At 51.8% G+C, this 22,786-nt stretch overlaps 7 protein-coding genes across 7 annotated transcripts; 4 read left to right on the plus strand and 3 right to left on the minus strand.

Annotated features, from left to right (window-relative positions):
* Positions 1-1,856: 1,856 nt before the first annotated feature.
* Positions 1,857-4,371, minus strand: POSPLADRAFT_1146908 (hypothetical protein; the record flags this gene model as incomplete). Its single annotated transcript, XM_024486001.1, has 15 exons — positions 1,857-2,192; positions 2,247-2,330; positions 2,389-2,477; positions 2,531-2,689; positions 2,739-2,779; positions 2,831-2,871; positions 2,920-2,941; positions 2,990-3,037; positions 3,088-3,243; positions 3,298-3,366; positions 3,422-3,558; positions 3,622-3,645; positions 3,695-3,753; positions 3,808-3,979; positions 4,084-4,371. The coding sequence occupies 15 exons, from the start codon at positions 4,369-4,371 to the stop codon at positions 1,857-1,859; spliced, it is 1,725 nt and encodes a 574-aa protein (XP_024337909.1).
* Positions 4,372-6,325: 1,954 nt separating this feature from the next.
* On the plus strand, positions 6,326-10,529 carry POSPLADRAFT_1074828 (hypothetical protein; the record flags this gene model as incomplete). The annotated part of the gene is made up of 23 exons (XM_024482748.1): positions 6,326-6,363; positions 6,425-6,963; positions 7,018-7,179; positions 7,229-7,306; positions 7,356-7,538; positions 7,593-7,641; positions 7,691-7,697; positions 7,753-7,861; positions 7,921-7,973; positions 8,036-8,070; positions 8,125-8,227; positions 8,317-8,565; positions 8,624-8,710; positions 8,774-8,859; positions 8,918-9,009; positions 9,075-9,103; positions 9,159-9,215; positions 9,279-9,305; positions 9,370-9,403; positions 9,457-9,502; positions 9,581-9,635; positions 9,686-9,856; positions 9,906-10,529. 23 exons carry the CDS (start codon positions 6,326-6,328, stop codon positions 10,356-10,358), a joined length of 2,742 nt encoding a protein of 913 aa, XP_024337910.1. The 3' UTR covers positions 10,359-10,529.
* A 167-nt stretch (positions 10,530-10,696) lies between these two features.
* POSPLADRAFT_1147026 (hypothetical protein) lies at positions 10,697-13,659 on the minus strand (the record flags this gene model as incomplete). Its single annotated transcript, XM_024486014.1, has 3 exons — positions 10,697-13,387; positions 13,445-13,552; positions 13,588-13,659. 3 exons carry the CDS (start codon positions 13,657-13,659, stop codon positions 10,697-10,699), a joined length of 2,871 nt encoding a protein of 956 aa, XP_024337911.1.
* Positions 13,660-14,535: 876 nt separating this feature from the next.
* Positions 14,536-16,387, plus strand: POSPLADRAFT_1047384 (hypothetical protein; the record flags this gene model as incomplete). The annotated part of the gene is made up of 5 exons (XM_024479271.1): positions 14,536-14,655; positions 14,711-15,396; positions 15,658-15,695; positions 15,771-16,072; positions 16,277-16,387. The coding sequence occupies 5 exons, from the start codon at positions 14,536-14,538 to the stop codon at positions 16,385-16,387; spliced, it is 1,257 nt and encodes a 418-aa protein (XP_024337912.1).
* Positions 16,388-16,815: 428 nt separating this feature from the next.
* On the minus strand, positions 16,816-17,711 carry POSPLADRAFT_1058052 (hypothetical protein; the record flags this gene model as incomplete). Its single annotated transcript, XM_024480991.1, has 3 exons — positions 16,816-17,269; positions 17,342-17,608; positions 17,659-17,711. 3 exons carry the CDS (start codon positions 17,709-17,711, stop codon positions 16,816-16,818), a joined length of 774 nt encoding a protein of 257 aa, XP_024337913.1.
* A 458-nt stretch (positions 17,712-18,169) lies between these two features.
* On the plus strand, positions 18,170-19,891 carry POSPLADRAFT_1034630 (hypothetical protein; the record flags this gene model as incomplete). The annotated part of the gene is made up of 4 exons (XM_024477034.1): positions 18,170-18,259; positions 18,319-18,853; positions 19,176-19,243; positions 19,304-19,891. The coding sequence occupies 4 exons, from the start codon at positions 18,170-18,172 to the stop codon at positions 19,889-19,891; spliced, it is 1,281 nt and encodes a 426-aa protein (XP_024337914.1).
* A 1,950-nt stretch (positions 19,892-21,841) lies between these two features.
* On the plus strand, positions 21,842-22,681 carry POSPLADRAFT_1145863 (hypothetical protein; the record flags this gene model as incomplete). The annotated part of the gene is made up of 2 exons (XM_024485854.1): positions 21,842-21,997; positions 22,034-22,681. The coding sequence occupies 2 exons, from the start codon at positions 21,842-21,844 to the stop codon at positions 22,679-22,681; spliced, it is 804 nt and encodes a 267-aa protein (XP_024337915.1).
* Between the last annotated feature and the right edge of the window lie 105 nt (positions 22,682-22,786).

Consider the following 22,786-nt stretch of genomic DNA (forward strand, 5'->3'; position numbering starts at 1 on the left):
AGTCAGGCCGCCATTCTCTTGGCGGCCGCATCGAGTCCCCAGAGCCAACGGATCGTACAGAGCGCGATCGTGAGAGCCCGCTCGATCGCGATTCGGGACTCGAGTTATTCGTGAACGGAGTCACCGAGCGCGCCGAGCGCACAGAGACCCAGCCATCGTCGTCCGGCTTGCTGAAGTAGCCTGACGAATTGCGGTAGTCCGCCTCGTCACGCTGCATCGCGCGCGGGAAGCCATCGCTCCCCGTGGGCATCGCCGGGTTGAACATGGGCGGATACGACAGCGGCGTGAGCAAGGCATTCGCCGCTGGGTGCGGGAAGGGCGTCGAGGGGTGTGGTGGCCATGGTGGAGAAGACGGCGTGTGGTTGTGGTGTGGTTGTCCAGGAGTGCCAGGCGCTGGCGTGTATGTCATGTAGGGAGTCCCCGTGTATGGGTAGCCTGCAGGACCCCAGCTATTGGGCGGCGGTGCGCCTGCGCCCGCAGGACCGTCGACGAGGGGCGGCATATCATCATATCCGGCCATTGCTCGTGGGGTGGAGGAGGGGTGAAGAGAGAAAGGCGATTATCAGACACGAGGCCGTGTGCAGCTATAGCCGCTGTAATGGCTGGCGGCAGTCCGGATTTGGGATTGTGTGGGCACAGCAGGGGGCGGTTATATAGTCGCATGTGGCAGAAGAAGCAGTCATCCCGTTGGGCAGGCGAGGATCAACGAGGACAACGACCGGGTTGACACTGCCATCCATTGACCAATGCGCCGCCATTGTGCGGTGTGACGGAGAAGCGCCCACTTTGTCGGCGGGACGGTGAGCTACCTGAACAAGTGCGGTCATGATATCGTCCAGCCTGGATATGTATGATCTCCGGGTCGGTTATGATTCGGAGCGCGCGACCTTGCCTTCGTATTCCGCAGAATCAGAGAAAATAATAGGACCGTTCAAAATTGCCGCTTAAATGTCGCTGGAAAATAAGCGAACCTTTCGCTGCTTTTGAGCGCCCAAATGTGGCTGAAGGTCGCTGAAAGGTCGCTGAAAGCGTCACAGATGACTAAGCGTGATGCAGCCGTGATTTGATCACGTTCTCGGCTTGCGAAGGGCTACCCAGCCAATCAGGTTGGTGAATCATGCAAGCGTGACATGGCCGTGAGCCAGAATCTGCGAGCGCTTGCGACGAGCAGTCGCTTAAATGTCGCTGTTCGAGGAGGGGAGCTCAGATTCTGCTCGCTGCTTTTGGCCGCTTAAATGTCGCTTGTTTTCCAGCGAGATTTAAGCGGCAATTTTGAACGGTCCTAATGTAGGGGGCCAGATCGTAGTCAGCTTCGACGAGAACGAACAGCCTCTGCCACACACCTGTCATTATATGCGCTGGCGTTGTCCGTTGGCCCATCTACGTTGTATGGCTCGACAAGGCTGCTCAGGCGAACTTGAACAAGCTGTCGAGCATCGCAGGAGAGAGGAAGGGAGAAGATAAACACCTCATCTCAGGTGAGCTTTCATATATATATAGGGAGGGATAGAGACATCGAATGGAAGGCAGGACAGGCATGACATCATCGAACGAAGTGCAGCTCTCTCCAGTGTAGGCTCGTACCATAACAAGCAAAACAACTACCAGAAAGGGAAACAGTGCGTCATCGAACGCTTCGGCAGTTTGTTTGCTCATGGGCTACGTACCATCCAAATGCATAAATATATAAATACGGTGTGAGCGGTATCAAATAGTAAAATATAGCGGGATATCTGGTCTGCATCGAGGGTAAAGCATGAAAATACCAAACCCATGCACTATGTTTGTAGCATGGCATCAAGCGGGTGTTAGCTTCAGACGAGCGTGTGAGGGACCCATACAAAGCAAGCCTGCGGCTATACTGCATCCTTCCGAGCATCAGCACCCATCCCGACGGCCATACCAGTGGCCAGCGCGCTCCCCATCTGTGCTCCCATCCCGTCGGTCGGCACGAACACCGTCTTCGAGCCAAACGCCTTGATCCGCGTCACCTCCACCCGGCGCATTTCCATCTCCCGCGCGAACTGATCACGCACGTCTGCGTCAGCCACTGCTCGGATGCGAATCGCCTCCGCATCCGCCTCAGCCGCCATTCGCGTCGCTTGCGCTTGCGCCTCCGCCTCGATTTGGAGCCTTTGCGCCTGTGCCTTGGCCGCGGCGACCACGCCATATGCCTCTGCATCTGCAGTGGTCTGGTGCGGAGTACGTTAATATGTGCAAGCTCGTGCCGCGATGCTGACACTCACGTTCCGAGCTTTCGCCTTGATCCGTGCCACGGCAAAAGCGCCCTCTTCCTGCTTGATCTTGTTGCTGTTCTCTCTGTCAACATTCTGGACGGCGCAACAAGCAGTCAGGATATGGTTGAAGAATACAACGAGCACGGCTTACGGCGGCTTCCACTTGCGCTTCCAGAGCTCGAGTAGTCAGTTTCTGCATCGCGGTGGCGATCTCGCCCTTGAATTGCCTATCGATGACAGCTGTCCCGGAAATGAGACAAGCATTCACCACCATTGGGCCATGAACAACCCACCGAGATCCTTCATGACGATACCATATTCAAGTGCGGCGATGTGTAAGTCGTCCATGGCGCGTGTTCGCAGCGCATCGAGGAATGCCGAGCTGGCGTCGGTTCCGTCATCCAAGTTGTCCGGGCCCAGTGAGCGCTGTTTGACCATGGCACTATAGTCGACTTCTCTAGAGTAAGCCGGATTCGCAAATAGTCATGAAACTGCTCGTACGATGCGCGACGATTTGAGTAAGGATTGATTGCGTCTTGTCTCTGCAACAGAACGTGAGCGAGCATTTCGCCAGGCGAGATGGAGGCGTATACCTTAGAGCGTCGTAAGGAGTGTTATAGCCATGCGTTGTGAGCTGTTCGAAATGTGAGGGGGATGCTAGAATTCGCAAGATGAGAATCACCTTCAGCGGTTCCGTAAGTTGCCTGAGGTAAACGTCAGCTATGAACGTACAGAACCGCGAGCGTGCTCACCATTTGAGGTAAATCGTCAAGCTGACGGGTACTTGGTCTCTTGTGAAGCTGCCGCGACATCTCAGTATGCACAAAATGATCACGCTCAAATCACATACATGTCCTTCGTGGGCATCTCGATCTGATTCTCACCGAGAGTGAACATCCCGCGCAAGGTCACATTTGGATTGGTGATATAGTGTTGTCCGGCAGGGAGGAGCTCAAGGTCGTCACCTTTTTGCAGGATCGCACAGTTGTTGGCGGGGATGTTAAGACTGCAAATGTAGATGAGCTATGCGTCAACGATCACCGGATATCGTGAGACTAACAAAAGCGCTACGACGTAATCCTTCTCGACCCCGTCCCTCGTGCTGCTCTTCATGGTAACCTCGTGCAGCCTGAATTTCGAGCGGATCAGAGACTGAGACATTGCAAAAGTGCATCTGTACGGACCATCCAAGAGTGACTTTGGTGACCTTGTCCACAACTGGACTCGGAAGATGTGTCTGGTCCACAACCGAGAGCACCCTGTAAGCACCCTCAATCGCATACGACACAAAACCAGTGTTCTTGATGACAAAGATCTGGTTCTAGAGTTTGCAATGGTGTTAGCCGAACGGTGGCGAGTACCATACGCATGGAAAGTACGCCACCTGTGGATCTGACACTACTGCGGCCTGTTTCTGGTCAGCACTACAAGTACAGTACGCAAGTTACACCACACACCTGGTTCTGGGACACTTGTACCACAGTCAACCCGCGGAACTCAATCACTGTGTCTGAAACTGCGGTAGCTACTTAGTAGGCCGTCGTCGTGCGGATACCTTGCAATTACTCACGCCCTTTGGTGCCGCTGAAAGAGCGAGCCCACCAGTTGCGTAGCGGGAACCCCGGGTATCTGCCGGGACGGGTCAAGACTTTGGGCAGGCCACCGTGATTGATGAGTCCAATCCGCCCGGGCGTGACCTCTTTCCCTATCCAATCTGTCGGACGCTGAAGCACAGTCAGTCGCTTTCGGACACATCTCGCTCCTGGTCGTTTACCTTGTTAGACAGTATATGCGGGCGCTTGGACTGTCGAAACCGGCACATATATGAGCATGGACCGACATATACATAGCTACGACGTACATTCTTGAGTTGTAAGTCCAGCTTCTGCAGCGCCGCTATGAGGCCATCCTTCCCGATGAACACAAAGAACGGCCTGTCGCCTAGCGTGTGTTCCGGCAAAGTGAGGAAGTTGTTAGGGATCTTTGCCTTGCTCGTATGGCTGCCACGGGTGTCATTCAACTCCTTTATGCTAAAGTCATGCTCGTGTGAAAGATAGTCCTTAGCGCCAAGCGCTGAGTGGGGGCCGTTGACGACCGTGTTGCTGTCTGCAACGCTAGATCCGTCCTTGATCATGGTTTGGGGTGTGAGTGTATGTGTGAGTTGGTGCAGCGCATGGCTCTACACGGGCATTTATATAGGGGCGAGCTGTCACCGCCGTCAATAATAAGAAGTCCAAGTCAGGTGTCAAGTGATTTGGCTGCGCGTTCTGACGTAGCGCTCCGAGACCCGTCCCACCTCGACGCGAATAATGCTGTACATTTGCCATATGTTGACCTTGACGGAAGATGGCAGACTCTGGCACCGCCGTCACCCGTGGCAAGCGGACGTCTGATCGTGGCGCGGGCCGGCGCGACGGGCGCTGAAGGGCGCTAATTCTGCTGTGCACGACGATCAACGACGATAATATTACAATACTTACTGCGATATCGTCTCGGAGTGAAATCTGTTCTCTACAATGGTATGCGGAGTCAGCTATATTCGCGCACTAATATCTCCACAAACATTTGCGTTATGTGAGCGGAACCACAGGAGTGCCATTCCCGACATGTTCCGCATAATGCACAATGCGATGGCAGCTAAAAACGCTCATAAGGCAGTGCACTGTCAGTTGCGCGTAAGAACACCACAAGTAGTTCTAGCTCATCAGTAGCGCAGCACCCGGAAAGAAGGGGAAGCTTGACCATTATTCCGATGAAGAGCCGGGCACAGCACAATGGCAGGTGGCGTATTGGTGGCGCGTGGACATGTTTTCTGAGCTCGAGTCACTTGTCTCCACAGGAGGCTCACTGCCTCAGATGCGAATAACGTTGTAAGGCATGTCTCCATGACTCGAAAGCGTGTTCTGAGTCGACACTGCTTGGTAGATTTGAGTACGGAGTCCTAGGGTTTCCTGTAAAGAAATCGTGCATCAGACCTGGTATTCCGCTTCACGACCGTAATTCCAAAGGCAAGCAGCTATCCTATCATCGTTGAACGGAGCTATTAGGCTGGGCAACTCATTGTACGCCTGCATTTAGCGCACGCCGCCAAGTCTCGTTGACCACACGGGCATCGAATCTAGTGATGTTCACAATCGGGCTTTGAGGCCCAAGCCCGCCGAACCCTGCCTGGCTGAGGCGCATATAGCTCAACACAAGTCCTCGAAAGACCTCCAAGAGGCCATAGAGCCTAGTGTGCAGGCCTGGATTGACTATGAAGCCAGGCCCGGTGGCCAAAAGTGCGGTCCAAAGTAGGGCTTTGGGCCCGAGCCGGGCTCTGAACAACACTAATCGAATCAGGTATAGAGCGCGTCAGTGGAACTAGTATACCCAGGGTGTGCATATCATTGTCCGTGAATCTCTGAGCATTATAGTGCTTTGTAAGCCGTTGACAAAAAGTATCTTCACAGCACCTGTATGCTGCATATTGTTGCCAGTCGCTGAGATATAGTCGATTGCTAGATGACTTGTTATGTCCATGACCGAGGGAATGAATTTTCAACTTTCCGTCCATATTGGAGGACTTGATTGAAGAATTCTATCAATGTATGATGGTGGACAAAGGGAGAGTCGAAACTGCCGACGCGTCCGTCCTAGTGACACGCTACACGTGACCGACGCGTCTGACCAGGGTCCCATGATCAGCTTCCGAGTTCCGAGCGCATCACTGTCATTCAGGGTCCAGACGATTGAAGCTGTGAAATGGCCTTCACAGCGGACCGCTCTTTACTTGGACCAGGACGACGTGCATGTCACCGCCTTCGCGCAGCTCCCTTTACGGGCTTTAGGAATGATTAGGTGATGATGGCTCTCATTTCAATGGTGCGGTCATTGACTCCGGAGCTATTCACACAGTCCGAAGTCGCGTTTGCGGTTTCCGCCATGTCGGTTATACCACGACAAGTCATACGGTTACAGAGAGGCGCGAAGGTTCGCCATCCTTGACTGTAAGTCGTCTCGATGAATTACGTGACAGCTGTAGCCTGGCTATGAAAACAATGCTATATGGTATTTGTGGTACACGTGCCGGTGATGGCAACATTGAAGCGATGTACTTCCTGACTGGCCTTCGTATTTCACCTGCCTCGTATATGGAAAGGAAACATCACTGATGACATGTACTGACGTCTTACTTCATTTTCAGACAGCCCGGCTCAGCTGCAGAACCGAACAGTCAATGCCCCTCTCCTTCGATACATCGATGCGCTTAGAACCCATGGCCACCGCGCTGCCCGTATTGACCCGCTGGATCTCTTGCAGCGAGAAGAGGTTGCTGCCTTGAACCCGCGCCGTTATGGCCTTCTCGACGACGAGCAGAAATACGACGTCAATGGCATTGTGTGGACCAGCCCAGTAGGCGCGGGGTCTGGCACGAAGGATGAGTGGACCCTTGGCGAAATCACGCAGCACCTGCGCTCAATCTACGTTGGCCGCATCGCCTATGAGTACATGCACTCGCCGTCGAAGACGGAGCGGCTGTGGTTCTCCCACCTCCTCGAGTCGCAGCCGCCGAGCAATGTCAAGATGAGCAAGGATCAGAAGACGCGCATATACTCCCTGCTCGCGCAGAGCGAGACGTTCGACCAGTTTCTCCAGCTCAAGTTCCCCAACTTGAAGCGGTATGGCCTTGAGGGAGGGGAGTCTATGCTTCCCGCGCTTGATGTCCTCTTTGCCGCCGCCGCTCGAGGTGTGTACGCATTGGCGTTCCATCACACCGTACTAACCGTGTCGTTCCTCGCAGCTGGAGTGGAGGACATCATACTTGCTATGCCACACCGCGGTCGTCTCAACCTCTTGACCGATCTTCTGAAATTCCCCCATGCAGCTTTGTTTCACAAGATCAAGGGTGGCGCCGACATCCCAGAGCATCTGGGTGCCTCCGGAGATGTTATTAGTCATTTGGGTAGATATCATCATTTCAACATTTGAACCTCCTGCTCACGCTCGCGTAGTCGCTTCACCGAGGTTGCAATATGAAGGTGCACCGAATTCTGTGAAGGTTTCTCTACTACCAAATCCTTCTCACCTCGGTATGTTTCTCCGAATCTTGGCAGGTTCACTGCTCACAACATAATGTAGAGGCGGTGAACCCGATCGCACTGGGCAAGACCCGTGCGAAGCAGTTCGCTCTCCTGAAGGATTTACTCCAGGCGGGCACTCCACTAAACCAATGTTTTCCTGGGGACAAAGTGCTGTCCGTACAACTGCATGGAGACGCAAGCTTCACGGGACAAGGAGTTGTCATGGAAAGCCTGGGACTAAGTATGTGCATCCTCTTGTCGTTAATAAACAACTGTCTCAGGTGACATTGTGCAGGCAATCTGCCGCACTTCACAGTCGGCGGGACAGTTCACATCGTTGTCAAGTAAGTCTCGTTTAATCCATTACTACCTTGCACTGATCCAGACTCCTAGCAATGGGTAGGCTACACGGCAATTCACACCACTACCTGAGCTGAACTATCGGCATGCACAGAATTGGGTACACGACACCTGCTTCAGGGGCACACTCAGGGCTTTACTCGTCAGATATCGGCAAGATGATTAATGCACCGATACTTCATGTGAATGGAGACCATCCTGAAGGTGCAACGCGGCTGCTGAATACTTTTGCGACCATTCCTCACGTCTATAAATTCCTATAGATGTCGCTCGAGCAATCGAAGTCGCCTTCAAGTACAGGACCCATTTCCGCAAGGTGCGAACATCCCTGCTTTACCTCATGACACAATGAGTGTTTACTCTGTGCGTTTTGACCAGGATATCATCGTCGATCTGTTGGTCTACCGCCGTTGGTAGGTCTTATGCCTATGGATGGCCTTACAACCTCATACGATGTTCTTATTTAGGGGACATAACGAACTTGATGAGCCCTCTTTCACACAGCCCTTGATGTATGAGAAGATTCGCTCAAGGCGATCTGTCCCTAGCCTATATGAGGAACAGCTTATTGTGAGTTTTTCCGTGATACCGCTCCTGCTTTGACTGACGAATTCGACGTCTATTCACCTCAACACCTCAACTTGCTCCCTTGACTCTAGTCGGATGGAACCATGAGCCATGAGGAGGCAGCTACAATGCGAAGCTCTTACAAAGCAAAACTCGCATCTGAGCTGTCTGCTGCTGACAGCTACGATCCGGTTAGCCATGCTGTCTCTATGTTACAAGAGCAATGGAAAGGGCTAGTCTGGCCAGCCGATGATAATGCCGTCCGAGACCCTGAGACTGGCGTCGACCGTGAGGTTCTACTACGCGTAGGAAGGGCCAGCGTCTCCGTTTCAGAGGGTTTTGTGCGTGCGCCAAGTGCTGAGTTTGACCTATCTAACTCCAGATCCTTTTCTGCTACAGGAAATCCACCCACGTCTACAGCGACACGTGAGCAGCCGTCTCCGTGCTCTGGACAAGGGCGAGGGTCTGGATTGGGCGACTGCAGAGGTCAGTAAGGGCTTTGTCTGTACAAGCGGTCGGATGCTCTGACACAGCTGGCTAAATCACAAGGCCTTGGCCTTTGGCTCCTTGATGTTGGAGGGGTACGATATCCGGATCTCGGGACAAGACGTAGGACGAGGAACATTCAGTCAACGGTAAGTCCGTTGTGCGACCCATGTGCGGCAGTCGCTCACAGAAGCTGTTTACAACAAGGCACGCGATGCTGGTTGATCAGAATACGGAGGATGTGATTGTTCCCCTTAATGCAGGGCTAGACTCCACCGGTAGACTGGAACTTGCGAACAGTGAGTGTCTGAATAGTGATAACGTGCTCAACTCCCATTGACATTTGCGCTATCGATTGTGCTAGGTTCCCTCAGCGAGATGGCCGTCCTTGGCGTATGTTATTCAGACTTATTCCCAAATGTCAACGTGTTGATACCATAATCATCAGTACGAGTACGGCGTGAGCTGGGAACGGCCTGACATACTACCTATATGGGAGGCACAGGTGATTAGCTGATCTCTTACATGTGCTGCACATGCCGTGATAACTAATGCGCAACAACGATAGTTTGGCGATTTCTTCAACGGAGCTCAGGTGACTCCTTTGTTATTGGACAAGATTCCAGCTCCACTGGAACTGAACATACCACGATTTGCAGGTCATTATCGATACATTCGTCTCCTCTGCTGAAAGTGAGTTGTTCAGCGTCGACCCGTCTTATAGCTAACTGAGTACTGTCACGCAGCCAAATGGCTGAAACAAAGTGGCATTGTTTTACTCCTCCCTCACGGGTGCGTTTCTTTATCAATCTATGAAGCCTTTCGTTAACAGTTTCACTGGTTGATGTCATAATCATTTGGGGTACCTAGTCTGGATGGCGCTGGTCCCGAACATTCGTCCTCGCGTATAGAGCGTATGTTGCAGGTGAGCAATCTAAGCGTATTTGAAGCTGCATTCTTATAAGAATACTGCAGCTTACGAATGACCGCTATGGTCCCGATGAGACGACAGCGGGTAACGTCAATATGCACATTGTGTACCCGACAACACCTGCACAGTACTTCCACCTATTACGCCGACAGATGCTCAGGAACTTTAGAAAGCCGCTTGTCGTAGCGTCTCCAAAAGGCCTGTTACGGCTACCGGTGTGTTGTCTGCAGATTGTATCGTTGGGTTCTAGCTGATCTCCAGCAGGCGGCAGCGTCGTCGATGACATCTATGGAGCCTGGTGCTCGTTTTGAGCCCGTCCTGGGCGACTCGCTGACCGATAAGGCTTCTGTCCAGCGCGTCGTCATGCTCTCCGGAAAACTATACTACGATCTGGTTAAAGAGCGTCAGCAGCGGCAGGTCAACTCCGTGGCGTTTATCCGGATTGAGGAGCTCTGTCCGTTCCCCTTTGAGAGTCTGCGACTCATCCTGGAACAATATTCCAATGCAAAGGAGTTCGTATGGCTGCAAGAAGAACCCCAGAATCAAGGAGCATGGACGCATGTCGCGTCCAGGATTGACGTTGTTCTACAAAGCATCAAAGATGACTGGCGGGTATCGTATGCTGGAAGGCGGATGGATTCCGTTCCTGCGCCGGGTATCAGTCAAGTGTACCGGTTACAGCAGCAGCGAGTCATCGATTCTGCTTTTGTGTCATGAAGTAGTGCCCTCCTTAGTCAGTATACGATGGATAATTTCGAGTTTCTTGAGCTCTTCACGATGTTAAAAAGTTTACTTTGATCAGGATACTCCAGTGGGATATGGAGGTTTGCAAGGCCTTAACCATGAAAGTAATGTTGTAGGTCGTGTATACATCCAGTCTCCGCCTCATCAGAATGTTCTCTGTTGGTGCTTTTTTTAAATCTCCCAGCTGGCAAGAGTCCTGCATACATCTTTCAGTCATGATCTAGTAGAAAGTCTCTTGCATTCGTGCATCTAATGTATTTGCGTGCCTCGTGCTCATTCGTGGATCGACAGTATTACAATAGCAGTATTGATCATGCAAGGGTTTCCACAAGGTTGTGTAACGCTGCATCAAGGCAGTCCTTGTACCCTTGTATGTGGTTTAATCGAAGGAGTAGATCCGGCATCGCGTTCGATGGGTCGCGCAGGGCCTTCAGGATCTCCATGTCGAGAACGGTTGCATCGCGATTGCAGGATAAGGTCGCAATGATAGATAGCACCGTCTTTATCTCCTCTGAATATGTGGACAGTGACGGTGCGGCATGCAGAACAGGTAGAAACCCCTCCTTGACGAGTGTCTCTGTAGAAACGGCCTCAAAGGCAGGCTTGTGTTGTGGTACGTCCTGAATGATTTTCTTGGCCGACAGCTCAAGAAGTGCGATTTGGCAAGCAGTACCGTATGCGATACGCCGAAGGCTATCATTGTCACTCGTTTGCGAACCGGGCTGAGAATCGAATGTCATGCCGTCTAGATTCGAGACCGCCACTTCATGGACTGGATCGGTCACATTTTCCTGGGTGAATGAGGCTCCTGATGAGGTACGAGTGAGAGGTAGAGTGTGCGCAGGTGCTGTCATCTCCTGGATATGTGACGCTGAATCTTTCTCCTGGACTAACGATGTCCTAGACTGGCGACGTGTGGGAGTCGGGGGTTGCCCGGCTCCGCGGGCTACTTGCACTAGTAGCCCACATAACGAGCGCAGGAGGCGCTTCTTGTCCAGGACTGGCCTCTCAGCGTTGTCGCCGCCTTCAGCAGAGAGTATCAGAACACAGATGGTGGCGGTCTGTCGGAAAAAAGAGATAAGTGAAGAGATCTCCCCTTCGCAGTATTGTAGACACAACACGTCCAGGAAGTCTGGCAATGCGTTCGTCAGGGTAAAAAGGAGTCGGTCTCTGTCACGCTGGTCGACCTCCACGGTCTCCTTGGAAGAGGAACGCATCAGCCCCTCCGTTAAAGCGAGCACCGCACGCTGGACAGGGGAACCAATGGCAATAATGTGATTTTTAGGAGATGCCAAGAAGTCGGCCAGATGCTCTGCCAAGTGCTCTGTCTTCGCCACTATAGGAATGAGCGATCCGAACTGTATGTATTTGCCGCGGGCCGGTATTTGCTTGTGGCATCGCCAGATTCCCCAACAGATCTGACGCCGGACGGCATGCCCCATGCCCGGGTTCTGGAGCATGATCGTGGTCAAAATCTCCAGCGCACGATCCGAGTTCTGCGCTTGAGGACGATCCTCTGCCCAGGCGCGAATACTGTCCGACTCCACTTGAATTGGTCGCATGGCGATATAAATTGTGGTGTTGACAAGCGTAAGGAGGTGCTCATCTCCAAGGTTGGTGATTTCGAGCCGATCTAGTATGCGGTTATGAAACCCTTCGACTGAGGTCTTGATCGGTCGCCAGTACCATTGGTCAGAGGAGACTACGAGGTGAAGCCGCAGCATGTTCGCGAAGAACGTGAGATTTCCGTGGTCGCGGACAGGCGCGTCAGGCACGCACAGGCTGGAGGCAGTCAAGGATCTGATGCCATCATCGCCGAGCAGAACGTCGCTGGCAATTGCAGGATCCAAGGGAAGCGGGATACCTGAGATACGCACGGGGGTGCGGGGGTCGTCTTCTTCGGCTTCGGTCACCATTCGTGCCAGCGCGCCGGCCAAGCGCAAAACCACCTCCCGTGTTTCCGCAGGTAAGTTACCCAAAGCCCCTCCGTAGATGCTGCGGAGGTTTCGCACTACTAATCCAATTGCACCCGCCTCGAGCAGGATGTCTCTGTGTGCCACGAGACCGCGGAATCGGACGAGATCTTCCACGAGAAGCTGAGGGCATGCCTCCGAGCGCGGGAACATTTTGACCATTCTCGCAAGCGCGCGAGCATCTATCTCCTCTGCGTTGCTCGCGATGTACTTGTCCTCCCAGTACTCCGGCGTGAATATCCTTGAGAGCTTTTGCGACCACCAAGCCTTGTTCTTCCTTCTCCACAAGCCTGGGTGTCCGAGAGCGCCGATAGTGTAGTCGTAGGCCTCCAGGCTCTCTGCGGACAGCGACCGAAGCCATGATCGGATGAACATGGGGAGCCGGATCTCGATGACAGTCTTGATACTCCACCAATCGGCCATCACCTCCCTGAAGAAGGAATCATTACAGGCGAGGATTACATTTGTAACGGAGGTCCGGTATGGGCAGGCAGGGCGAACGAGAGATACGATATGCGTGATGGCGTAGAATAGGATAGTGGCCGCAGCAAGGCTTCCGGCGACAGTGGCGACGATTTTATTGATCGGTAGGAGAAACTCCACTAGGCCTATGAGGAACAGCAATAGTGATATATGGAGCAGGACGGGAAGCGCGAGCAGGATCGGGGCCAGCCTCCAGGCGCTCAGGTTGTCGTGTCGATACTGCTGTTGCCGCCCCATCATTTCCTCAGTGGATGCTAATCCCCGACTCAAACTGAAGAGCCACTGCTTGGCGAGGATGGTGAGGAATGCGGTCGAGATACTGACAACCAATGCGGCAAACCAGTACGAGTTAACGCGTACAGCAGAGCTGTCGGGCTGGAAGAACTGGTCGACATGAATGGTCTCCGTCGGTGGCGCGGTACTATTTGCTTGCAGGGTGACGAGGATCTGCTGCAATAGTTGAACGGCCACGTCACCGGTGTCCGCCTCCAGGCTTGGATAGGATTCGATGACGAAGGCAGTAAGCACCCCGGAGAACAGAGTTGCCTGTAACGATGCATCGTGAATCAAATCCGATACAACTGAGCAAAAGACGTCACGCACAAATAGAAGCATTGTGTCCATTTCCATGTTACATGCTTTGAGGTATTCTTCTTCCTGTTTGATTGCCTGTTCAATGTACAATTTCCACGTTTCAGCACGAAGACCGGACTAAAGGCGCAGTGAGCAAAGGTTCTATGAAATACCAAGATATAACCATGCGCGACTTGCCTTGTCGTGCTGTGTTGTCGCCTTGCCATCTGGCCTCGGCGTGTCATAGCCTGAGGACCAGCTCTCCATAGCGGCCTTTCTGCGTTGGTTTATGTTAGTCAGCCGTTTATCCCTATTATCAAAATATGAAGTTACATTCCGCGCGGGATTTGATGATTCTAGAGTTACACAGCGGTTCGGGGGATGATGCCGAGGGGCAGATAGTTCAAGGATGATGAAGACTGAAGATCTGTTCCATCATATACCTGCTACTCTGCTAACAGCCATCTGACGTAACTGTATATGAATTATATTCAGGATGACAGGCAGCGTCTCGGCATAATGTTGATGTACAGCATCGCACCGTTTTGAGTCACAAGGCTGTGCGTCCAAAGTTCACATGTTCCTTGACTATGGGTGGTACCAGAGGAGTTGCTCATAACCATGTTCGCAAGCCTCGCGTTCACGATCCAACTGCATCTTTGTTCATGATTTTTGCATCGATCGATGAGTTGAGGTCTTCTACACAAAATTTGTGCAGCGTGAGGGAACGAATGGTGCTTGTACTGGCACAAAGCCGCGAGAACGACTCTTTAGACTCAGGGTATAATAGGTGGCAACGCCCGCCAGCAGCGAGGCGAGCATGGTCTTGCAAACACACTTGTGCAACGTGCCGAGCAAGGTTTCAATGACAGTCAATTACACGTCCAGCCTGAGGAACGATTAGCGTTGTTGACTCTGCCAGGTGTTTCTGCCCGCCAGGCAATTGTTATCGCAGGTGGCAGAATGGTTTTCAGAGGGTGGCAGCAGATGTACTTCCTAATATGGTAACATCAGAGTGACTGTCGCACGGCAGGACCGTGTAGACCCGAAGGCGACAGCGTGTGGACAGCGGCCCGCTCTTTCAAGACGGGGTGCTTATTTCCAGTTATTTCCTCGCGCCCATGCAGCACAGACGAGGCAGGAGAGAACAAACCGTACAACTGCCTACATCTGTAGCCAGACCCGACCAAGTCATCCAATATCCAAAGCTGCTAAGCCCGAAGTACTGGACGAAAAACATAGTACGTGTACGGGATACAATAGTACATTGTTCTCATACGGATGTGATATTTTTAGAATTGTAAATCACTGTGTGGCTTGGAGCCTTTCCTTATACTTCCCAACATATTCGTGCCGAAAGACCGCGCTAGGATAGAGCCCCCCCAATTTCATTACGGGTGGGCCTTAAATGAGGCTTTTCTGCTCAAATATGCACACGATAATCATCTCGAAATAGAGCCTGAGAGCTCACTATCGGACGAAGGAGAATTGTTTGAACATTATTCAGAAGAGGACGAGGATAAGGATCCGATCAGAGAGAAAAAGAATGGCGAGGATGGCGAGAAGGGCAAAGATGGCGAGAAGGGCAAAGATGGCGAGAAGGATGAAGCTGAAGCTGAACATGTTTGCAGCAGCGGGAAGCAAATCGAAGATCGGAGCAGAGACTCGTTAACAGTTGGAGATACGGCAAGCCCGGAGGAGCAAGTCACTGGGACGCAACAAGACGGCCAACTTGGTGACCCTTCGGATAGCTTTACGGTCATCATATTGGCTATCGATGACATATTCACCAAACTGGGCCTTGAACAATACACACACCTTGTCAAAGTGGGGTGCACAGTCATAGGCGGGTGTTCCTTCGTGCTATCCATATACACGAACGATGATCTACTTCATTCGCTTCCAACGGACGACGACATCAAGAAGATGAAGGAGGGCCTTGGAGGAGAAGGAGAAGCTCGTTGGTACATATCAAATGACAGGTGGGCGTGGGAGTAGGGTAAATGGCGTCTGAGGCACAAGGCAAGACAGGTAGTACGGATTGCCGCCTCATGAAATCGGCATAACCACAAGCATGTGGCTGAGAGAACGAATGGAACGACCACTTTGTTGTGAGATAAACCAGAAATGACGGAGCCGAATCGAGTTCTATAGTCGCCCGAAATGTATGATATGAAGTGCTCATATCAACTTAGGCGAGAACAGAACACACAACGGGCTGTGAATAGATGAAGTGGCTGCAGGTTCGTGCGAAGTGAAGAAACTTCCACTCTGGCCACATGTAAGTGGTGCGTTTCGCCGGTGTCATGGTCCGGTAGAGAGGATTTGAAGCATTTCTGGCAACTGTGCATATTAGGCTGTGTCAGCTGTGAGGGCTTGGGACGCCTCACGCGCGATAAAGAGATCGCAAAAGGAAACTCTCACGAAACCGCATATACGACTAGCCTGCCGCGGACACAGATGAATCCTCCGCACAGTAACGAGAGGTCTCTTTTTGAGGTCCTCGCAGGGTATGGTTGGGCAGCCGCCTGCACGCGAGCAGCTTGGGGCTCATCGCGGGTACTGTGGCCGCAGAACTTGAACAAGGCGTGCTGGCCAGAGTACCTGTGTAGTAATGTCACGATGTCGTCCGCTAGGGACGGAATGGGCCGCAGGCGAGTGTGCCTGTAGAGCGGGTCTTTGGCGTAGCTGCGATATGATAAGAAGTGGTGGATAAACGTACATTGTGAGCTAGCAGGCATCATATGCATGCGACTCAAATGAGGCTGAGAACATTGTCGGAGCCGAAGGCAGTCGAGAAAGTATGACTATATGCAGTACGGCAAATAAATTGAATACAAGTGGTGCAGTAGTGACCTGCAGGTTTACTCGCCATCAGGAACTGTGCCCGAGATATATGAACGTTCTTGGGACTTCAGCGTCAACAACATGTACGGTACAAACCTGGCTAGACACGGCTCAGAGACGCAGTAACAGCAAACCGCCTGTAAGGACCCCAGGGTGCGGTCCCACATTCGCATCAAACGTTCGAAGAGGAGCAGCATAACCATTGAAAAGTTGAGTCGGTCCACGTGATAATTCTGGCGCTCCGATGCCTGCTCGAGATATGTTTTTCACGTCTCCGGGTCTAGTACCGACTACATGCGTCCTGCCAGACTGTCAGAACAATCTTGTCAAGAGCATCAGTCGCGTACCATTCCTGCGGTTGCCTTTGGTGGGGCCGTTTCGGGAGGCTGTCCAACTTGAGCTCAGATACACATTCATGAACAAACCGCATGCACTTACCTGTGGGTCGGTGTGTTCTCTGTCGTGGTTGGGGCCTTCATATATGACTATATGACTTTGAACAATAAATTGTGCAGTGCAGGTAACTCGTACCAAGAACATTCATTCCGGCGACATTATCCGCCCGCCTTCGCCTTCTTCATCTCCCGATAGAGCTTGACCACCCTAACGCGCTCCTCCTCCAGCATTGCCTTCTGCGCCATAGACAGCGCGCCCTGTCTGAGTGTCGACGCCACTTCGCCCGCCCCTGTGGAGGGTGCTTTTGGCTTCGCGCCGCGGGGGAGTTTTTTGAGGTCTGGCGGCGCCAGCACGATGTCGTTCAGACGCTTCGGCGCGGAGGTGGAGAGGCGCTCAAAGTCCTTAGGCCCATGTTCTCGGCTAGATGCCCTATGGCTGTCTTGAGTCGCAGGTAGGGCTTCGGGCGTTTGTGAGCGAGCTGGCTGAGGCTTCTTGCCTGCGCTTTTCGCGGAGCGGAGGGCCTCCTCCTCTTCCTTTCGTGATTTGCGCGACACGGTGGAGGAGTGCTTCATAGCTGTGCGCACGACACCGCGCATCGAGTCTTCCACCCGCCTGAGTGGGGAGCGACCGTGTCAGTTTATGTTGAGCTCATCGGCATACAATAATAATATGGTGTGGGTATACCGGTTGAAATGCATCATAGACTCCCCCGGCTGAATTTTCATCTCCACCTTCCCGCTCTTTCGCGCATCGCCGTCGGCCTCGCTCCGCCTCTGTTTCTTGCGTGATCCCTGGCCCTGCGAATCGGGCTCCGCTCCGTCCACCTGTGCCTTGCGCTTGCGATCCCGGTATTCTTCTTGGATTTTGTTCGCGTACAAAATGCGTGCTGCTCCTTTTGGTATATCTTCTTTCTCGATTGCATTGGTTGATGTTGGCGGTAGATTGAGAGATCTGGGAACAATGTAGTGCAGCGAATACGGTAAATGGATGCTATGACATACGATGCCGAGCGTTGCTTCTCTCGCAAGGAGCGTTTGGAACGCTTATGCGGCATTGTGATGGTGATCAGACGAGTATTCCGGAATACGTATGTCGCTCGCTAATGAGCAGAAGAACTGATGTCGGTGCACAGTGCAAGCACTCAGAGGGGCTAGGGACGCCTACTCCGCAGATCTACAGAAGGTCGGAAAGTAGGACCCGAGCCTCTGGGCGTCTAGTTTCGCCGTTCGCAGGTTCTCCTCGTGACAACGTGTTTGAAGTGAGATTACTTCCCGCTTCAACTTCCCGCTTCAACAAGTGTCCTTAGCAACAATCGTACGATTGCTACATCTGAGGAATGTGCGCATGCATCATCAACATATGGGACATCCTTGATAAAATTCGTAAAAGACTATGTTGGCCCTCGATGTAAATGCCCTCTCCAGGTGATATGAACGTCGAGGCTTATATGACCGTTAACATCCCAGCTTCAAATTCTTTATTAGTGCCTGCATGAGAAAGCAAACATCCAACATGCATGCAACTATAGCTCAGTCATATGAAGAAGTCGAATGCCCACCTCTGCTCGAGAAAGTACTTTACGACCATATGGACAATAGGGAGGTGGGTCTTCTACTTCGCTATTGGTGTCATTCAGCTCATTTCTTACGCTACATTCATAGGACTTCATTGAAATATCGAAAATCGAACCGTTCACTAAACTTCCCCTGCGTCTCGTTCCGGAGAAAGGCTCTAAGTTACATCCTCCCTTGTTCATGTACGGCTGGTACGCCGACAGGGACAAACTGCTGGATTATGCCGCTTTGAATGGTCTCACTGCGGCGGTTGATGAAAAGAAAAGCAAGAAAGAGAAGAAAGGGAAAGGAGGAAGGAAAGGAAAGGAAGGAAAGGAGACAGCGAACGAAGATCACAGCAGTACGCAACAATCCCACAATGCAGAATCAACACGCACCGCTCCTCGACGACGCAAGAGCTCTGTCCATGACAGAGAATTCATGCAGAAAGCCATCGTCGATTTACTCGGGAAGCATCAGTTGGGGGACTACTCCAACAATGTGGAGTTACACAACACTTTGTACAAGGCTTTGGGCCACGACAGTTCGGTCATCATCACTTTATTCACAAATTACAGCCTGGATAAGGAATTGGCTTTCGAGACGGTGGATGCTATCCAGAAGGCACTCGAGGCGCCGGAGGGTTGTCGCTGTCGTTGGTACATATCGACCAAATATGTTGCGTGGAACGAGGATGCTAACAAGGGCATTGCGGAGCGAAACTATGAGGGGAAATAAAGGCTTGCGTGCTTGCTATGCGTCTTTCCGCCTGTGCGCTACGTAACCCCAAATTGTCTTTTGTACCATACCACAGAAGGGATGTAGTACTCACAATTTGTCGGCAGGCGGAGGCCGCTGACACAATGACTCGCGTGTTCTGAAACTCGTGCAACTGAAAGCATGTGTTCGGGAGATGAAGCAGTGACGTGTCAACTCGGACAAAATGCCTGCGCCCATAACGGAAGCTCATGTCAGAACCGAACTCCCGCTGGAGCTGCAACCTGAGTACATCAAAGGAAGGCCATTGCAGGAGGTGCGTGTATGGGAGGCCTGCGCGACGCGAGAGGTATTGGTATTGATTTGTTGACATTAGTGCGCATTGGCATTCTCAAAGCTCGAGCCATTTGATGTACTCCCCCACGAACTTGTCCCAAGTCCGGACCATCTCCTACTTAAACCTCCCATGTTTATGTATGGGTGGATTCCTGATGAAGCTAAGTTGCTCGAATATGCAACGGAGCATGACACTGTCATATTTGACAGTTCAGTCGAGGAGGAGCTGTTACAATATCCACCCCTTCCGGATGAAGATGAGAACGAATTAGAGGAGGAGAGGAGAGACAGGGAGAGGAGAAAGAAGATGGAGGATAAATATAGCAGCAACGCTAAGGAGGACAAAGCATTGTCAACCTTCCTCAACCGATACCCCAACGGGAGCCTTATTCGGACGTGGAACCAGACCATTTGCGTGGTGCTGTGCGAGGCGGGTCTGGAAAAATATGCCGAGGACATAAAGATCCACTCCACGCCGTACGCCGAAGTTACTAGGGTGATCTCTATCTATGGCCTGCGACAGGCACCCTCTGATGATGTTGTGGACAAGATCTACGAGGTTCTCGGGGGAACCAACGAACCACGCCGCTGGTATTTGTCGAGCATGGAATGGGACTGGAAGTGGTAATTATTAAAAGGGGAGTTGACCGGCTAGTCGGAATGAGGTGATGAAGTTGGTCACCGTCCTCTTGTAAATGTATTGTATCTCTATGTGTTGCCACGAACCCATACACGATGATGGCCACAAGACATACTTGAGGATAGTATCAAGATTGCTTGTCCCAAGAAGTACAAAATGAAGTGTTATATATGTACGTAATGACACGTTAGATACGAGTTTATCACGCAAGGACACATGAGACTCGCCACGCCACCATAGCATCAAAAAGCAAATAGCCACGCCACCTTTTTTCGACATCCTTGAGAACGAGCTGTGTCCTTATCGTTGGTGGAACTGTGACCTGTCACCCAAGATGCCTGCGCCCATAACGGAAGCTCGTGTTGAAACCGAAATCCCGCTGGAGCTGGAACCTAACTACACGATAGGTATGACATTGCAGGAGGTGCGTGTACGGGAGGTTTGCATGAGATGAGAGATATTGATATTGGTTTATTTTATCAGTGTGCATCGGTGTTGTCAAAGGTCGAGCCATTTGACGAACTCCCGCACGAACTCGTCCCCGGTCAGAAATGCTTCCCCGGACGCAAGCCCCCCCCATGTTTATCTATGGGTGGATTCCTGACGAGGCTAAGTTGGTGGAATACGCAACGAAGCACAATGCTGTCGTGTTCGAAACTTCACTCGAGGACGAGCTGAGGCACTTCCCACGCCTTTCGCACGAAGACATCAGCGAGGAGGAAATAGAGGAGGAGAGGGCCCAAGAGGCGAGGGAGGAGGAAGAAAGCAGCAACGATATGGAGGACAAAGCACTGTCCGCCTTCCTCAAGCTTCACCCCAAGGGTAGCCTCATTCCGACATTGAATATGGCAATTGACATGATTCTGCACGACAATGAACTCGGAGATGTTGGAACAACCGGACGAGCACATGCCCGACTACCGGCTCGCCGACGTGCCGCGCTGCGGCGCGATAGTGCCTTGTTCCTTCGTACCTTATTTAGATAAGGTTTTGCTATATTAGGTCGAGTTTCCCGCATGTAGTTTCCTCGCGCGTTTGCCTCCCCGCCCTGAGGACGAGACAAACCGCTTCGTATTTGATCTTTTCCCGCGCCGCTCGCTTCCGTAAACCTTCGCGCTCGCTTATTCGAACCCGACGCCGACACTCGTTTCTACAGGAGAATATGCCGAGAACATCAGGATCAACAGCACATTGTACAACGGCGATAGCAGGTTGATCTCTATCTCGGAGTCTATCTACACAAGCTATGACTCCCTGCCACATGTACACGATGACCATGTCGTGGACAAGATTTACAGGGCTCTTCGAGGGACCAAGGAACCCCGTCGTTGGTACTTGTCAAGCAATGAATGGGATTGGGATTGATTATAAACAGGGGAGTTGGCTGGGTAGGGCGATGAAGCTTGCCATCGGCACTCCTTGCTTGTAACTCGAATGTCTCTCCATATGCTTGCCACAAATCATACATATGAATGTATTCAATATTGAGATGACGGTAAACATAAGCCCTTATACACTGAGTTATGGCCTGCTCTCGGCACAAGCTGTCAATTGATTGACAATATACAGCCCCGACTACTATGTCCATCTACCCATGTGCAAAGCCGCCAATTTACTCCAGTGGCACTATTCAATTTGACATACTCCTCGTTTCGTATCCCCACTGCGAGGAACACTTTAAGCATATGGTATTAATGTCAAAAGTACTCGTCTGCAGAAGAATAAGATAAAGTGCTTATTATACATGTACACACACTAAACAGGAGCCTATCGCGCGGACATAGGACACCCCGCTTTCCGGTGACACAGCAAACTCGCTACCTTCTACACCAAAACGTCAATAAAGCTAACGACCAAAGTTCTGTAGTGTCGCGTGAGTGTTTCCGCGACAGTACTAGTCTCGGCGTAAACTAGTGTATGTAAAAGACGAGTGCTAACATGCCCAGTAACACAGCTCCAAATCCTCGACCAGTGCCTACGTCCAAGATGAATCCATATGTAGCTCAGTCGGATGATGACGTTGAATGCCTAGCCCTGCTCAAGAAAGTGTTATCTGGTTATGCGAGCGAGCGAGAGGCGGGTCCATTATTGTTGGTGCCATCTGACTCGTTTCTCACTCTCTTCTATTAGGATTGGCTTGCACTCACAAAGATCAAACCGTTCACTATGCTACCCCTGTGTCTCAAGCCGGACATAGATGCCAAGCCATATCCTCCCCTGTTCATGTATGGTTGGCATGCCAATGATGATAAACTGCTGGATTATGCAGTTCAGAATGAGCTCGTCGAGAGGTGGTGGGTACCCCCGAAATCTGATCAAGAGTATGGCAGGGATGGTGATAATGGAGATGGGGAAGATGAGGGAGATGAGGGAGACGAAGACGAGGAAGATGAAGATGAGGAAGACGAGGAAGATGAGGAAGACGAGGAAGATGAGGAAGACGAGGAAGACGGAGGATCGACACGCACTCTTTCCAAGTGGGACGACCGCAAAGCCGATCGTGCAGCGTCTATGCTGAAAGCCATCGCCCATATACTCCAACAGAACCAGCTGGAGAAGTATGCCAGCAACGTGAAGTTGTACACCACCGTATACAAGGCGCTGGATCCCGGTAGCAAGGTCATCATCACTTTGTTCACAAACTATAGCCTGGACAAGGTATTGCCGTTGGAGACTGTGAAGGATATCCAGAGGGCACTCGGCACGTCGGAGGTCTCTTGTTGGTACATGTCAAGCAGAGATTGTAAATGGGATGAGGATAGCCACAAGGGCAACTAGGGGTGGCACGAGGGGAAATAAAGACTTGTGTACTTGCTATCCAGTTTTCTACAATGCACTGCGTAAACGAATGTCATCTCTTGTACCACAGAACACTTTTCGTCG

This window comes from Postia placenta (genome assembly GCF_002117355.1).
Source record: "Postia placenta MAD-698-R-SB12 unplaced genomic scaffold POSPLAscaffold_9, whole genome shotgun sequence".
NCBI lineage: Eukaryota > Fungi > Basidiomycota > Agaricomycetes > Polyporales > Adustoporiaceae > Rhodonia > Rhodonia placenta.